A 15,482-nucleotide genomic window follows, 5' to 3' on the forward strand; every position below is an offset into this window, starting at 1 on the left:
AGGGAGTTGCGTTCCCTCTTCTCAGAGCTTATAGACAGCGCTTCAGGAACCACAAGAAACCCTCTCACCGTACTTTTGTTGAGTTTGCTAGGGACAAAGAGTCTCTGTTTAATCGATGGTGTTCAGCCAGCAAAGCTAACACATTTGCTGATATTCGGGAATTGATGCTGTTGGAGGATTTTAAAAGCAACCTCCCAGATAGAATTGTAGTTCATTTAAATGAACAGAAAGTGGTGACATTGGCCCAGGCAGCAGTGTTGGCAGATGAGTACGCTTTGACACACAAGACTGTCTTTGGTGCACCTCGTTTTGAAGGTAGACTGATTACGTCATCAGTGCCTCATTCAGGTCGTTTTTCCTCTGACAAGTCTTTTCATGAAATCCGTGAATGTTTTTACTGTCACCAAAAGGGTCACGTGATTGCGGACTGCCCAGTTTTGAAAAATAAACCGAAACAGTCCCAGTCACTGTCCCCAAAAAGGAAAAGTTTGGGTTTAGTCAAGTCTTTGGCTCGTCCGTTGGTCCGAGGTATTGATTCAGCATTTGAGAAACCGGATCCTGTTTATGCTCCGTTTATCTCTACTGGTTGTGTTTCCTTAACTGGAGAACAAGCTGATCAAAAGCCAATTAAAATCTTACGAGACACCGGAGCGGCACAGTCTGTAATCATTACTGATGCTTTACCCTGGTCTCCTGAAACATATTGTGGCTCACATGTTATATTACAAGGCATAGAGACAAAAACAGTATCTGTACCATTACACTGGGTCCACTTAGTGTCAGACTTGGTATCAGGACGTTTCCGTGTTGGTGTAGTGTCTACACTGCCAGTAAAAGGAGTCACATTGCTATTAGGGAATGATATTGCTGGTGGTAACGTTACTCCTGTGTTAGAGGTAGTAGACAACCCAGAAATCAAAATTGCAGATGAGAAATTGGTTCAAGCATTTCCACATGTTTTTCCTGCTTGTGTCTTAACGAGGGCACAATCTCGCAAGCTTGGAGATGTGGTGGATTTGGCTAGTTCCATTGTTGAGAATATTGAAGTAGAAGACAATGCACCGAGTATTCCTTCTGCAAGTCCGACAGTTTTTACTCCTGTAAAAACTAAGGAAGGGGACTGCGAAATCGCACCCCAATTACATGACATTCTTTTGTCTGTCACCCCTGAGAAGGTGATTGAATGTCAAAAAGGAGACACCAGTCTTCGCAAGTGTGAGTTTGGGAAGGCTACGGTGACTTACTTAGGGAAACAAGTGGGACAAGGTCAAGTGCGCCCAGTATCTGGCAAGGTGGAGGCAATTGTTTCTTTTCCTGCTCCCACGACTCGACGCCAGTTGCGCAGATTCCTAGGGATGGTAGGGTACTATCGTACATTCTGTAAGAATTTCTCGACGGTAGTAGCTCCCCTTTCATCTCTGCTTAGTCCCAAGGTACCATTTAGGTGGTCCAAGGACTGTAACCATGCGTTTGAGTCTGCTAAAGCGCTACTTTGTAGTGCCCCAGTGCTTGCCGCCCCCAACTTTGACAAACCTTTTAAGTTGGAGGTTGACGCTAGTATAGTGGGGGTGGGTGCGGTTCTCTTACAGGAAGATGAAGACGGAGTGGATCGGCCCGTCAGTTTCTTCTCCCGTAAGTTCAACTCGTGTCAGTCAAGGTACTCCACAATTGAACAAGAGACGCTAGCTTTATTGCTGGCCTTACAGTTCTTTGAGGTATATGTGGGATCCAGTGCCTTGCCTGTAATGGTCTTCACGGACCATAATCCTTTAGTGTTCTTAAAGCAAATGTACAATCAGAACCGCCGCCTTATGCGGTGGGCTCTGATTGTACAAGGATAAAATGTACAGATAGCCTATATGAAGGGCTCAGCGAATGTGGTTGCTGACGCTCTATCACGGGTTTACTAACTGGGGAAGCGTTGGTTTTTGTTATTACAAACTCTATGTTTGCAATTTTTGTGGTGGGCGTGTTACGTTCCCCAGTTTCTGTGTTCTGTTTTGTATTTGAGTGTGTGTTTCAGGAGATGGCTTCCTGAAGTACTCCCCAACCAGCTGATTGGTCAACCCCAGGCTAATTGGTGATTGGAGCTGACCCCGCCCCCTCGTCAAGAAGCAGCTGACTCTAATCACCATTGCCACCTGAAGATAAAAGCCAGTGTTCTGCCAAGGAGGAGAGAGATGAGATAAGGAGGAGAGAGATGAGATAAGGAGGAGAAAGATTGAGAGAGGAGAGATTGAGAGAGATGAGATAAGGAGTAGAGATTTGGAGATTGAGAGAGAGAAATTAGATTGTGATATAGTGTTGGTTGTGTATCAGAAAGTGTGGTATGTACTGTTGTTGTTGGTAGCAGTTTTTCTATGTCCTGTGTTTGAGTGTTTGTGAAATCATTAATAATTACTCTGTTTCATGTGTTCCCAGGGGGGAAGGAGAAGGCACTTTGGGAGTGCTTAGGCAAGAGGCCTGAGGGCATACATATACCCGTAGTATATTTACTGTCTAGGCACACTAGGTAAGACCTGGGCGGACCACCCCCTGTATTTTGGTTAGGGCACCAGACGGTGCTAAGTTAGGTAAGTTAAGTGGGTAGGCAGGTTAGATAGGAGAGGGGGAACTTTGATATTTACTTTCTTTGCTTTGGTTCCGTCCAGCCCCTTTTCCCCATATTACCGTGTAAGAAAATAAATCCAAGTAAACGGTAAAATCTGCTTTTGTGTCATCCTTGCTCGCACCTACAGTCCATACCTCTTGCACTTCAGAGAGTTGAGTTATAGCAGGGAGTTGCGTTCCCTCTTCTCAGAGCTTATAGACAGCGCTTCAGGAACCACAAGAAACCCTCTCACCGTACTTTTGTTGAGTTTGCTAGGGACAAAGAGTCTCTGTTTAATCGATGGTGTTCAGCCAGCAAAGCTAACACATTTGCTGATATTCGGGAATTGATGCTGTTGGAGGATTTTAAAAGCAACCTCCCAGATAGAATTGTAGTTCATTTAAATGAACAGAAAGTGGTGACATTGGCCCAGGCAGCAGTGTTGGCAGATGAGTACGCTTTGACACACAAGACTGTCTTTGGTGCACCTCGTTTTGAAGGTAGACTGATTACGTCATCAGTGCCTCATTCAGGTCGTTTTTCCTCTGACAAGTCTTTTCATGAAATCCGTGAATGTTTTTACTGTCACCAAAAGGGTCACGTGATTGCGGACTGCCCAGTTTTGAAAAATAAACCGAAACAGTCCCAGTCACTGTCCCCAAAAAGGAAAAGTTTGGGTTTAGTCAAGTCTTTGGCTCGTCCGTTGGTCCGAGGTATTGATTCAGCATTTGAGAAACCGGATCCTGTTTATGCTCCGTTTATCTCTACTGGTTGTGTTTCCTTAACTGGAGAACAAGCTGATCAAAAGCCAATTAAAATCTTACGAGACACCGGAGCGGCACAGTCTGTAATCATTACTGATGCTTTACCCTGGTCTCCTGAAACATATTGTGGCTCACATGTTATATTACAAGGCATAGAGACAAAAACAGTATCTGTACCATTACACTGGGTCCACTTAGTGTCAGACTTGGTATCAGGACGTTTCCGTGTTGGTGTAGTGTCTACACTGCCAGTAAAAGGAGTCACATTGCTATTAGGGAATGATATTGCTGGTGGTAACGTTACTCCTGTGTTAGAGGTAGTAGACAACCCAGAAATCAAAATTGCAGATGAGAAATTGGTTCAAGCATTTCCACATGTTTTTCCTGCTTGTGTCTTAACGAGGGCACAATCTCGCAAGCTTGGAGATGTGGTGGATTTGGCTAGTTCCATTGTTGAGAATATTGAAGTAGAAGACAATGCACCGAGTATTCCTTCTGCAAGTCCGACAGTTTTTACTCCTGTAAAAACTAAGGAAGGGGACTGCGAAATCGCACCCCAATTACATGACATTCTTTTGTCTGTCACCCCTGAGAAGGTGATTGAATGTCAAAAAGGAGACACCAGTCTTCGCAAGTGTGAGTTTGGGAAGGCTACGGTGACTTACTTAGGGAAACAAGTGGGACAAGGTCAAGTGCGCCCAGTATCTGGCAAGGTGGAGGCAATTGTTTCTTTTCCTGCTCCCACGACTCGACGCCAGTTGCGCAGATTCCTAGGGATGGTAGGGTACTATCGTACATTCTGTAAGAATTTCTCGACGGTAGTAGCTCCCCTTTCATCTCTGCTTAGTCCCAAGGTACCATTTAGGTGGTCCAAGGACTGTAACCATGCGTTTGAGTCTGCTAAAGCGCTACTTTGTAGTGCCCCAGTGCTTGCCGCCCCCAACTTTGACAAACCTTTTAAGTTGGAGGTTGACGCTAGTATAGTGGGGGTGGGTGCGGTTCTCTTACAGGAAGATGAAGACGGAGTGGATCGGCCCGTCAGTTTCTTCTCCCGTAAGTTCAACTCGTGTCAGTCAAGGTACTCCACAATTGAACAAGAGACGCTAGCTTTATTGCTGGCCTTACAGTTCTTTGAGGTATATGTGGGATCCAGTGCCTTGCCTGTAATGGTCTTCACGGACCATAATCCTTTAGTGTTCTTAAAGCAAATGTACAATCAGAACCGCCGCCTTATGCGGTGGGCTCTGATTGTACAAGGATAAAATGTACAGATAGCCTATATGAAGGGCTCAGCGAATGTGGTTGCTGACGCTCTATCACGGGTTTACTAACTGGGGAAGCGTTGGTTTTTGTTATTACAAACTCTATGTTTGCAATTTTTGTGGTGGGCGTGTTACGTTCCCCAGTTTCTGTGTTCTGTTTTGTATTTGAGTGTGTGTTTCAGGAGATGGCTTCCTGAAGTACTCCCCAACCAGCTGATTGGTCAACCCCAGGCTAATTGGTGATTGGAGCTGACCCCGCCCCCTCGTCAAGAAGCAGCTGACTCTAATCACCATTGCCACCTGAAGATAAAAGCCAGTGTTCTGCCAAGGAGGAGAGAGATGAGATAAGGAGGAGAGAGATGAGATAAGGAGGAGAAAGATTGAGAGAGGAGAGATTGAGAGAGATGAGATAAGGAGTAGAGATTTGGAGATTGAGAGAGAGAAATTAGATTGTGATATAGTGTTGGTTGTGTATCAGAAAGTGTGGTATGTACTGTTGTTGTTGGTAGCAGTTTTTCTATGTCCTGTGTTTGAGTGTTTGTGAAATCATTAATAATTACTCTGTTTCATGTGTTCCCAGGGGGGAAGGAGAAGGCACTTTGGGAGTGCTTAGGCAAGAGGCCTGAGGGCATACATATACCCGTAGTATATTTACTGTCTAGGCACACTAGGTAAGACCTGGGCGGACCACCCCCTGTATTTTGGTTAGGGCACCAGACGGTGCTAAGTTAGGTAAGTTAAGTGGGTAGGCAGGTTAGATAGGAGAGGGGGAACTTTGATATTTACTTTCTTTGCTTTGGTTCCGTCCAGCCCCTTTTCCCCATATTACCGTGTAAGAAAATAAATCCAAGTAAACGGTAAAATCTGCTTTTGTGTCATCCTTGCTCGCACCTACAGTCCATACCTCTTGCACTTCAGAGAGTTGAGTTATAGCAGGGAGTTGCGTTCCCTCTTCTCAGAGGCGTACGTAACAATACCCACTGTGTATTTGTATACCCACTGTATATTTGTATACCCACTGTATATTTGTATACCCACTGTATATTTGTATACCCACTGTTTTTCAACTGTATACCCGCTGTATATTTGTATACCCAATGTATTTCAACTGTATACCCAATGTATATTTGTATACCCGCTGTATATTTGTATACCCACTGTATATTTGTATACCCACTGTGTATTTGTATACCCACTGTATATTTGTATACCCGCTGTGTATTTGTATACCCACTGTATATTTGTATACCCACTGTGTATTTGTATACCCACTGTGTATTTGCATACCGACTGTATATTTGTATACCCACTGTGTATTTGAATAACCACTGTGTATTTGTATACCCACTGTGTATTTGTATACCCACTGTGTATTTGTATACCCACTGTGTATTTGAATAACCACTGTATATTTGTATACCCACTGTATATTTGTATACCCACAGTATATATACTATATACCCGCTGTATATTTGTATACCCACTGTATATTTGTATACCCACTGTATTTCAACTGTATACCCGCTGTATATTTGTATACCCACTGTATATTTGTATACCCACAGTAGATATACTATATACCCACAGTATATTTGTATACCGACTGTATATTTGTATACCCACTGTATTTCAACTGTATACCCACTGTATATTTGTATACCCACTGTATTTCAACTGTATACCCGCTGTATATTTGTATACCCACTGTATATTTGTACATTCTCTGTATATCGTCTGTATACCCACTGTATATTTGTATATCCACTGTATATTTGTATACCCACAGTATATTTGTACGTTCTCTGTATATCGTCTGTATACCCGCTGTATATTTGTATACCCACTGTATATTTGTATACCCAATGTATTTCAACTGTATACCCGCTGTATATTTGTATAACCACTGTGTATTTGTATACCCACTGTATATTTGTATACCCACTGTATATTTGAATAACCACTGTATATTTGTACATTCTCTGTATATCGTCTGTATTCCCACTGTATATTGTTACCCACTGCTCGTCCTTTTCTATCTCCATGCTCTCTCTATCTAGTTGTATACTGTATGTTTGTATATCTCTCTATCTAGTTGTATACTGTATATTTGTATATCTCTCTATCTAGTTGTATACTGTATATTTGTATATCTCTCTATCTAGTTGTATACTGTATATTTGTATCTCTCTATCTAGTTGTATACTGTATATTTGCATATCTCTCTATCTAGTTGTATACTGTATGTAAACTTGGTTTAAACTCCTCTGCCTGTATTATGTTCTGAAATGTTGTCTATCACTAGTAGCACCAGCGTAGCACCAAACACAGTTCTGAATTGTGAATAAAGGTGATTCTGATTCAACAGATATCTCTGTAGGAAGCTGTATACTGTGTCGGTGTCAGGACCACAGAGAGGAAGCTGTATACTGGGTCAGTACCACAGAGAGGAAGCTGTATACTGGGTCAGTACCACAGAGAGAAAGCTGTATACTGGGTCAGTACCACAGAGAGGAAGCTGTAGACTGGGTCAGTGTCAGTACCACAGAGAGGAAGCTGTATACAGGGTCAGTACCACAGAGAGGAAGCTGTATACAGGGTCAGTGTCAGTACCACAGAGAGGAAGCTGTATGCTGGGTCAGTACCACAGAGAGGAATCTGTATACTGGGTCAGTGTCAGTACCACAGAGAGGAAGCTGTATACTGGGTCAGTACCACAGAGAGGAAGCTGTATACTGGGTCAGTGTCAGTACCACAGAGAGGAAGCTGTATACTGGGTCAGTACCACAGAGAGGAAGCTGTGTACTGGGTCAGGGTCAGTACCACAGAGAGGAAGCTGTATACTGGGTCAGTACCACAGAGAGGAAGCTGTATACAGGGTCAGTACCACAGAGAGGAAGCTGTATACAGGGTCAGTGTCAGTACCACAGAGAGGAAGCTGTATACAGGGTCAGTACCACAGAGAGGAAGCTGTATACTGGGTCAGTGTCAGTACCACAGAGAGGAAGCTGTATACAGGGTCAGTACCACAGAGAGGAAGCTGTATACAGGGTCAGTACCACAGAGAGGAAGCTGTATACTGGGTCAGTACCACAGACAGGAAGCTGTATACTGGGTCAGGGTCATTACCACAGAGAGGAAGCTGTATACTGGGTCAGTACCACAGAGAGGAAGCTGTATACTGGGTCAGTACCACAGAGAGGAAGCTGTATACTGGGTCAGTACCACAGAGAGGAAGCTGTATACAGGGTCAGTACCACAGAGAGGAAGCTGTATACTGGGTCAGGGTCAGTACCACAGAGAGGAAGCTGTATACTGGGTCAGGGTCAGTACCACAGAGAGGAAGCTGTATACTGGGTCAGTACCACAGAGAGGAAGCTGTATACTGGGTCAGTACCACAGAGAGGAAGCTGTATACTGGGTCAGTACCACAGACAGGAAGCTGTATACTGGGTCAGTACCACAGACAGGAAGCTGTATACTGGGTCAGGGTCAGTACCACAGAGAGGAAGCTGTATACAGGGTCAGTGTCAGTACCACAGAGAGGAAGCTGTATACTGGGTCAGTGTCAGTACCACAGAGAGGAAGCTGTATACTGGGTCAGTACCACAGAGAGGAAGCTGTATACTGGGTCAGTGTCAGTACCACATTTACATTGTGCACGGATACTGGAGTATTAAGGTATATACAGTATATTTATGTAGGAGAGGGATTAGGAGAATGTGACTGGGAGCAGGATAAATAATAATAATAATAATAGTAATGCATTAACTCATAATTCTTAAGGTTAGGCAATAACTGCAAATGGTTAAAAGGTCGTGGCAGGTCGCCTGGTGGTTAGAGCGTTGGCCCAGTAACCGAAAGGTTGCTAGATTGAATCCCCGAGTTGACAAGGTAAAAATCTGTTGTTCTGCCCCTGAACGAGGCAGTTAACCCACTGTTTCTAGGCCGTCATTGTAAATAAGAATTTGTTCTTAACTGACTTGCCTAGTTAAATAAAGGTAAAATTAAAAAATTGAATTATGGGTTAAGTTTTGGGATAGGCTTAAAACAAAAAACAACTTTCTATCGACTTGATTCAAACATTCAACCAGAGGCACATGCTTCCACCATCCCCGTCCACAACCCCCTAGCAAAACCCCAAATGTACTTGAAGGTAACAGCACTCACTGTTGCCCCTAGTGGCCAGTTTCCACATCATCTCCCAGCGTCCTCAGACATCTCTTAGCAAAACCCCAAATGTACTTGAAGGTAACAGCACTCACTGTTGCCCCTAGTGGCCAGTTTCCACATCATCTCCCAGCGTCCTCAGACATCTCTTAGCAAAACCCCAAATGTACTTGAAGGTAACAGCACTCACTGTTGCCCCTAGTGGCCAGTTTCCACATCATCTCCCAGCGTCCTCAGACATCTCTTAGCAAAACCCCAAATGTACTTGAAGGTAACAGCACTTACTGTTGCCCCTAGTGGCCAGTTTCCACATCATCTCCCAGCGTCCTCAGACATCTCTTAGCAAAACCCCAAACCTACTTGAAGGTAACAGCACTCACTGTTGCCCCTAGTGGCCAGTTTCCACATCATCTCCCAGCGTCCTCAGACATCTCTTAGCAAAACCCCAAATGTACTTGAAGGTAACAGCACTCACTGTTGCCCCTAGTGGCCAGTTTCCACATCATCTCCCAGCGTCCTCAGACATCTCTTAGCAAAACCCCAAATGTACTTGAAGGTAACAGCACTCACTGTTGCCCCTAGTGGCCAGTTTCCACATCATCTCCCAGCGTCCTCAGACATCTCTTAGCAAAACCCCAAATGTACTTGAAGGTAACAGCACTCACTGTTGCCCCTAGTGGCCAGTTTCCACATCATCTCCCAGCGTCCTCAGACATCTCTTAGCAAAACCCCAAATGTACTTGAAGGTAACAGCACTTACTGTTGCCCCTAGTGGCCAGTTTCCACATCATCTCCCAGCGTCCTCAGACATCTCTTAGCAAAACCCCAAACCTACTTGAAGGTAACAGCACTCACTGTTGCCCCTAGTGGCCAGTTTCCACATCATCTCCCAGCGTCCTCAGACATCTCTTAGCAAAACCCCAAATGTACTTGAAGGTAACAGCACTCACTGTTGCCCCTAGTGGCCAGTTTCCACATCATCTCCCAGCGTCCTCAGACATCTCTTAGCAAAACCCCAAATGTACTTGAAGGTAACAGCACTCACTGTTGCCCCTAGTGGCCAGTTTCCACATCATCTCCCAGCGTCCTCAGACATCTCTTAGCAAAACCCCAAATGTACTTGAAGGTAACAGCACTCACTGTTGCCCCTAGTGGCCAGTTTCCACATCATCTCCCAGCATCCTCAGACATCTCTTAGCAAAACCCCAAATGTACTTGAAGGTAACAGCACTCACTGTTGCCCCTAGTGGCCAGTTTCCACATCATCTCCCAGCATCCTCAGACATCTCTTAGCAAAACCCCAAATGTACTTGAAGGTAACAGCACTCACTGTTGCCCCTAGTGGCCAGTTTCCACATCATCTCCCAGCGTCCTCAGACATCTCTTAGCAAAACCCCAAATGTACTTGAAGGTAACAGCACTCACTGTTGCCCCTAGTGGCCAGTTTCCACATCATCTCCCAGCGTCCTCAGACATCTCTTAGCAAAACCCCAAATGTACTTGAAGGTAACAGCACTCACTGTTGCCCCTAGTGGCCAGTTTCCACGTCATCTCCCAGCGTCCTCAGACATCTCTTAGCAAAACCCCAAATGTACTTGAAGGTAACAGCACTCACTGTTGCCCCTAGTGGCCAGTTTCCACATCATCTCCCAGCGTCCTCAGACATCTCTTAGCAAAACCCCAAATGTACTTGAAGGTAACAGCACTCACTGTTGCCCCTAGTGGCCAGTTTCCACATCATCTCCCAGCGTCCTCAGACATCTCTTAGCAAAACCCCAAATGTACTTGAAGGTAACAGCACTCACTGTTGCCCCTAGTGGCCAGTTTCCACATCATCTCCCAGCGTCCTCAGACATCTCTTAGCAAAACCCCAAATGTACTTGAAGGTAACAGCACTCACTGTTGCCCCTAGTGGCCAGTTTCCACATCATCTCCCAGCGTCCTCAGACATCTCTTAGCAAAACCCCAAATGTACTTGAAGGTAACAGCACTCACTGTTGCCCCTAGTGGCCAGTTTCCACGTCATCTCCCAGCGTCCTCAGACATCTCTTAGCAAAACCCCAAATGTACTTGAAGGTAACAGCACTCACTGTTGCCCCTAGTGGCCAGTTTCCACATCATCTCCCAGCGTCCTCAGACATCTCTTAGCAAAACCCCAAATGTACTTGAAGGTAACAGCACTCACTGTTGCCCCTAGTGGCCAGTTTCCACATCATCTCCCAGCGTCCTCAGACATCTCTTAGCAAAACCCCAAATGTACTTGAAGGTAACAGCACTCACTGTTGCCCCTAGTGGCCAGTTTCCACATCATCTCCCAGCGTCCTCAGACATCTCTTAGCAAAACCCCAAATGTACTTGAAGGTAACAGCACTCACTGTTGCCCCTAGTGGCCAGTTTCCACATCATCTCCCAGCGTCCTCAGACATCTCTTAGCAAAACCCCAAATGTACTTGAAGGTAACAGCACTTACTGTTGCCCCTAGTGGCCAGTTTCCACGTCATCTCCCAGCATCCTCAGACATCTCTTAGCAAAACCCCAAATGTACTTGAAGGTAACAGCACTCACTGTTGCCCCTAGTGGCCAGTTTCCACATCATCTCCCAGCGTCCTCAGACATCTCTTAGCAAAACCTCAAATGTACTTGAAGGTAACCGCACTCACTGTTGCCCCTAGTGGACAGTTTCCACGTCATCTTCCAACATCCTCAGACATGGATAGACGTCAAATACTGACTTGTATCACGGGTGACCTGGCTGAAATACTTATGGCAATATGCTAGTGGTAATATGCATTATGCATGTAAACAGGAGTAATATTGACCAGTAGCAGGGGAAATACATAGATACCAATGGTAAAGGAAATCAATATAGGAAGTAGATTGAAATTCTAACCATGAATTGAGAAAATCCTCTTTGACAATTTTAAATTCATGAATTTCAGTCAGTCAGTAGCACTATTGGAGAATATAGAGGCTCTACAATGTGCTTCACTCAGATACTGAGTCAGTCAGAGCTGTAGGACCCGGGGCTAACCCTCAGTTACCGCCCACTGCTGGGTTCTCAAGTGGGGGCTTTGAAACTGTAGAGAGTCTCTTGAACGGAGCCGTTTACCCATCAGCCCCTCCACTCTTCCTGGACTAATCCCTACAGGGAGTATGCGTCCTGTGTCCCTGGAGGCAGCGTCAGCATCACCGTGCGTCTCTCTCTGTGTGTGTGTGTGTGTGTGTGTGTGTGTGTGTGTGTGTGTGTGTGTGTGTGTGTGTGTGTGTGTGTGTGTGTGTGTGTGTGTGTGTGTGTGTGTGTGTGTGTGTGTGTGTGTGTGTGTTCGTTAATAAAGGGATTACATGTGTTAACATCCTACGGCACAGCGCAGACAGCCAAAGGCGGTCTGGGCCGGGAGCTGGGGGGTTTAACACATGAATAATAAAGGAGAGGAGGAGGAGAGGATGAATAGAGGGCTGAGGAGAGAGAGAGATGTGTCAACAGCAACTTTGGAACAAATCCTCTGCATTATCATTAATAGCAAACTCGTACATTTCCTCAGTGAAAATAATGTACTGAGCAAATGTCAAATTGGCTTTTTACCAAGTTACCGTACAACAGACCATGTATTCACCCTGCAGACCCTAATTGACAAACAAAGAAACCTAACAAAGGCAAAGTCTTCTCATGCTTTGTTGATTTCAAAAAATGCTTTTGACTCAATTTGGCATGAGGGTCTGCTGTACAAATTGATGGAAAGTGGTGTTTGGGGAAAAACATAAGACATTATAAAATCCACGTACACAAACAACAAGTGTGCAGTTAAAATTGACCAAAAACACGCACATTTTCTTTCAACGGGGCCGTGGGGTGAGAGGGATGCATTGTGTTCCAAAAACGGTCCAGTTTCCAGGACCACGAATACAAATTCCATCGAGACACCGTTGCCCTAGAGCACACAAAAAACTATACATACCTCGGCCTAAACATCAGTGCCACAGGTCACTTCCACAAAGCTGTGAACGAGCTGCTCGTTCAAGGAGGGCCTTCTAAGCCGTCAAAAGGGTCATATAATTCAACATACCAATAAGGATCTGGCTAAAAATACTTTAATTAGTTGTAGAACCCATTTCCATTCATGGCTGTGAGGTCTGGGGTCCGCTCACCAACCAGTAATTCACAAAATGGGACAAAGAACAAATTGAGACTCTGCATGCAGAATTCTGCAAAAATATCCTGTCTACAACGTAAAACACCAAATAATGCATGCAGAGCATAATTAGGCCGATACCCGCTAGTGATCAAAATCCAGAAAAGAGCCATGACATTCTACAACTACCTAAAAGGAAGCGATTCCCAAACCTTCCATAAGAAAGCCATCACCTACAGAGAGATGAACCTGGAGAAGAGTCCCCTAAGCAAGCTGGTCCTGGGGCTCTGTGTACAAACACAAACAGACCCCACAGAGGCCCAGGACAGCAACACAATTAGACCCAAACAAATCTAATGATTTGAAACAAAAATATAATTACTTGACACATTGGAAAGAATTAACAAAAAAACTGAGCAAACTAGAATGCTATTTGGCCCTAAACAGAGAGTACACAGTGGCAGAATACCTGACCACTGTGAATGACCCAAACTTAAGGAAAGCTTTGAATTTGTACAGACTCGGTGAGCATAGCCTTGCTATTGAGAAAGGCTGCCCGTAGGCAGACATGGCTCTCAAGAGAAGACAGGCCATGTGCACACTGCCCACAAAATGAGGTGGAAACCGAGCTGCACTTCCTAACCTCCTGCCAAATGTATGACCATATTAGAGACACACATTTCCCTCACATTACACAGATACACAAAGAATTTGTAAACTAACCCAAGTTTGATTAACTCACATATCTACTGGGTGAAATACCACAGTGTGCCATCACAGCAGCAAGATTTGTGACCTGTTGCCACAAGAAAAGGGCAACCAGTGAAGAACAAACACCATTGTAAATACAACCCATATGTTTATATATTTTTCTTTTGGACTTTATCCATTTGCACATAATATGACATATGTAATGTCTTAACTTTTGTGAATGTAATGTGTACTGTTGACATACATTTTTATTTCACTATTGTTAATTATCTAGTTCACTTGCTTTGGCAATGTTAACGGGGGTGACGGGGTGAGGGTGGTGACGGGGTGAGGGGGGTGACGGGGGTGAGGAGGTGACGGGGTGAGAGGGGGTTGACGGGGTGAGGGGGGTGACGGGGGTGAGGGGGGGTGAGGGGTGACGGGGTGACGGGGTGAGGGGGGTTGACGGGGTGAGGGGGGGTGAGGGGGGTGGGGGGGGGTGACGGGGGTGACGGGGTGAGGGGGGGTGACGGGGTGAGGGTGGTGACGGGGGTGACGGGGTGAGGGTGGTGACGGGGATGATGGGGTGAGGGGGATGACGGGGTGAGGGTGGTGACGGGGTTGACGGGGTGACGGGGGTGAGGGGGGGGGGGGAGTGGAGTGATGAGGACCTAGAACCCAAAGGGATTAAAGGAGAGTTCTCTGGAAACGGTCTCTGGAAAGGGTTTCTGGAAGGGTTTCTGGAAGGGTCTCTGGAAAGGGTTTCTGGAAGGGTTTCTGGAAGGGTCTCTGGAAAGGGTTTCTGGAAAGGGTCTGGAAAGGGTCTCTGGAAAGGGTCTCTGGAAAGGGTTTCTGGAAAGGGTCTGGAAAGGGTCTCTGGAAAGGGTCTCTGGAAAGGGTTTCTGGAAAGGGTCTGGAAAGGGTCTCTGGAAAGGGTCTCTGGAAAGGGTCTCTGGAAGGGTCTCTGGAAGGGTATCAGGAAGGGTCTCAGGAAGAGACTCAGGAAGAGACTCAGGAAGAGACTCAGGAAGAGACTCAGGAAGAGACTCAGGAAGAGACTCAGGAAGAGACTCAGGAAGAGTCTCAGGAAGGGTCTCAGGAAGAGACTCAGGAAGAGACTCAGGAAGAGACTCTGGAAGGGTCTCTGGGTGTTGAGATGTAATAGCTGGAGGAAACATGGCTCTCAAGTCTCTCCATTCCCACATGATTTCACCCTTTATGGGCGGCTCAATGGAATCAAACATTATATAGTTCAACAATATGATAACAAGAACATAATATATATATATATATATATATATATATATATATATATATATATATATATATATATATATATATATATATATATATATATATATATATCCAGTATATGATTCAAATCAAATGATTTTGGTGACATACATGTGATTGAGACATACAACATTTTGTTTCAGTTAAGAGTGACTGTTTGAACTATTCTAATGCTTTGTCGGTCCCTTCTATAAGACAACTAGGTTCAGGTTGAGAGTAGGCTGTGGCTTTATCCACAAACACTTTCTGTACTTGTTCTGTGTGGTGTGAAGTAGGGTTAGGGTCAATTCCATTCCATTTCTATTCAGTCAATACAGGAAGTAAACTGAAATGACTTCCTGAATAGTCTGAATAGACTGAGTTGACTGAAGTGACTGAATTGACCAGTCGTGCTGTGAAGCTAAGGGTTACAGTAAGGTTATCAACCTCAAATTGATATGTAGTCCTGCTGCCCAGGCAAACAGGCAGACAGGCAGGCACACATGCAGGCAGACAGACAGGCAGGCAGATAGGCAGGCAGATAGGCAGACAGACAGGCAGGCAGCGTTGCTCTCTGGGATAGCGAGGTGTTTATTTGCTGAGCTGA

At 45.1% G+C, this 15,482-nt stretch overlaps 1 protein-coding gene across 1 annotated transcript; it reads right to left on the bottom strand.

Moving 5' to 3' along the window:
* Positions 1-13,917: 13,917 nt before the first annotated feature.
* LOC129848798 (uncharacterized) lies at positions 13,918-14,781 on the bottom strand. The gene is made up of 2 exons (XM_055915892.1): positions 14,314-14,781; positions 13,918-14,274 (listed from the first exon to the last, which is right to left on the bottom strand). Exons 1-2 carry the CDS (start codon positions 14,779-14,781, stop codon positions 13,918-13,920), a joined length of 825 nt encoding a protein of 274 aa, XP_055771867.1.
* Positions 14,782-15,482: the final 701 nt, after the last annotated feature.

Source organism: Salvelinus fontinalis, unplaced genomic scaffold (genome assembly GCF_029448725.1).
Source record: "Salvelinus fontinalis isolate EN_2023a unplaced genomic scaffold, ASM2944872v1 scaffold_1191, whole genome shotgun sequence".
NCBI classification, from domain to species: Eukaryota; Metazoa; Chordata; class Actinopteri; order Salmoniformes; family Salmonidae; genus Salvelinus; species Salvelinus fontinalis.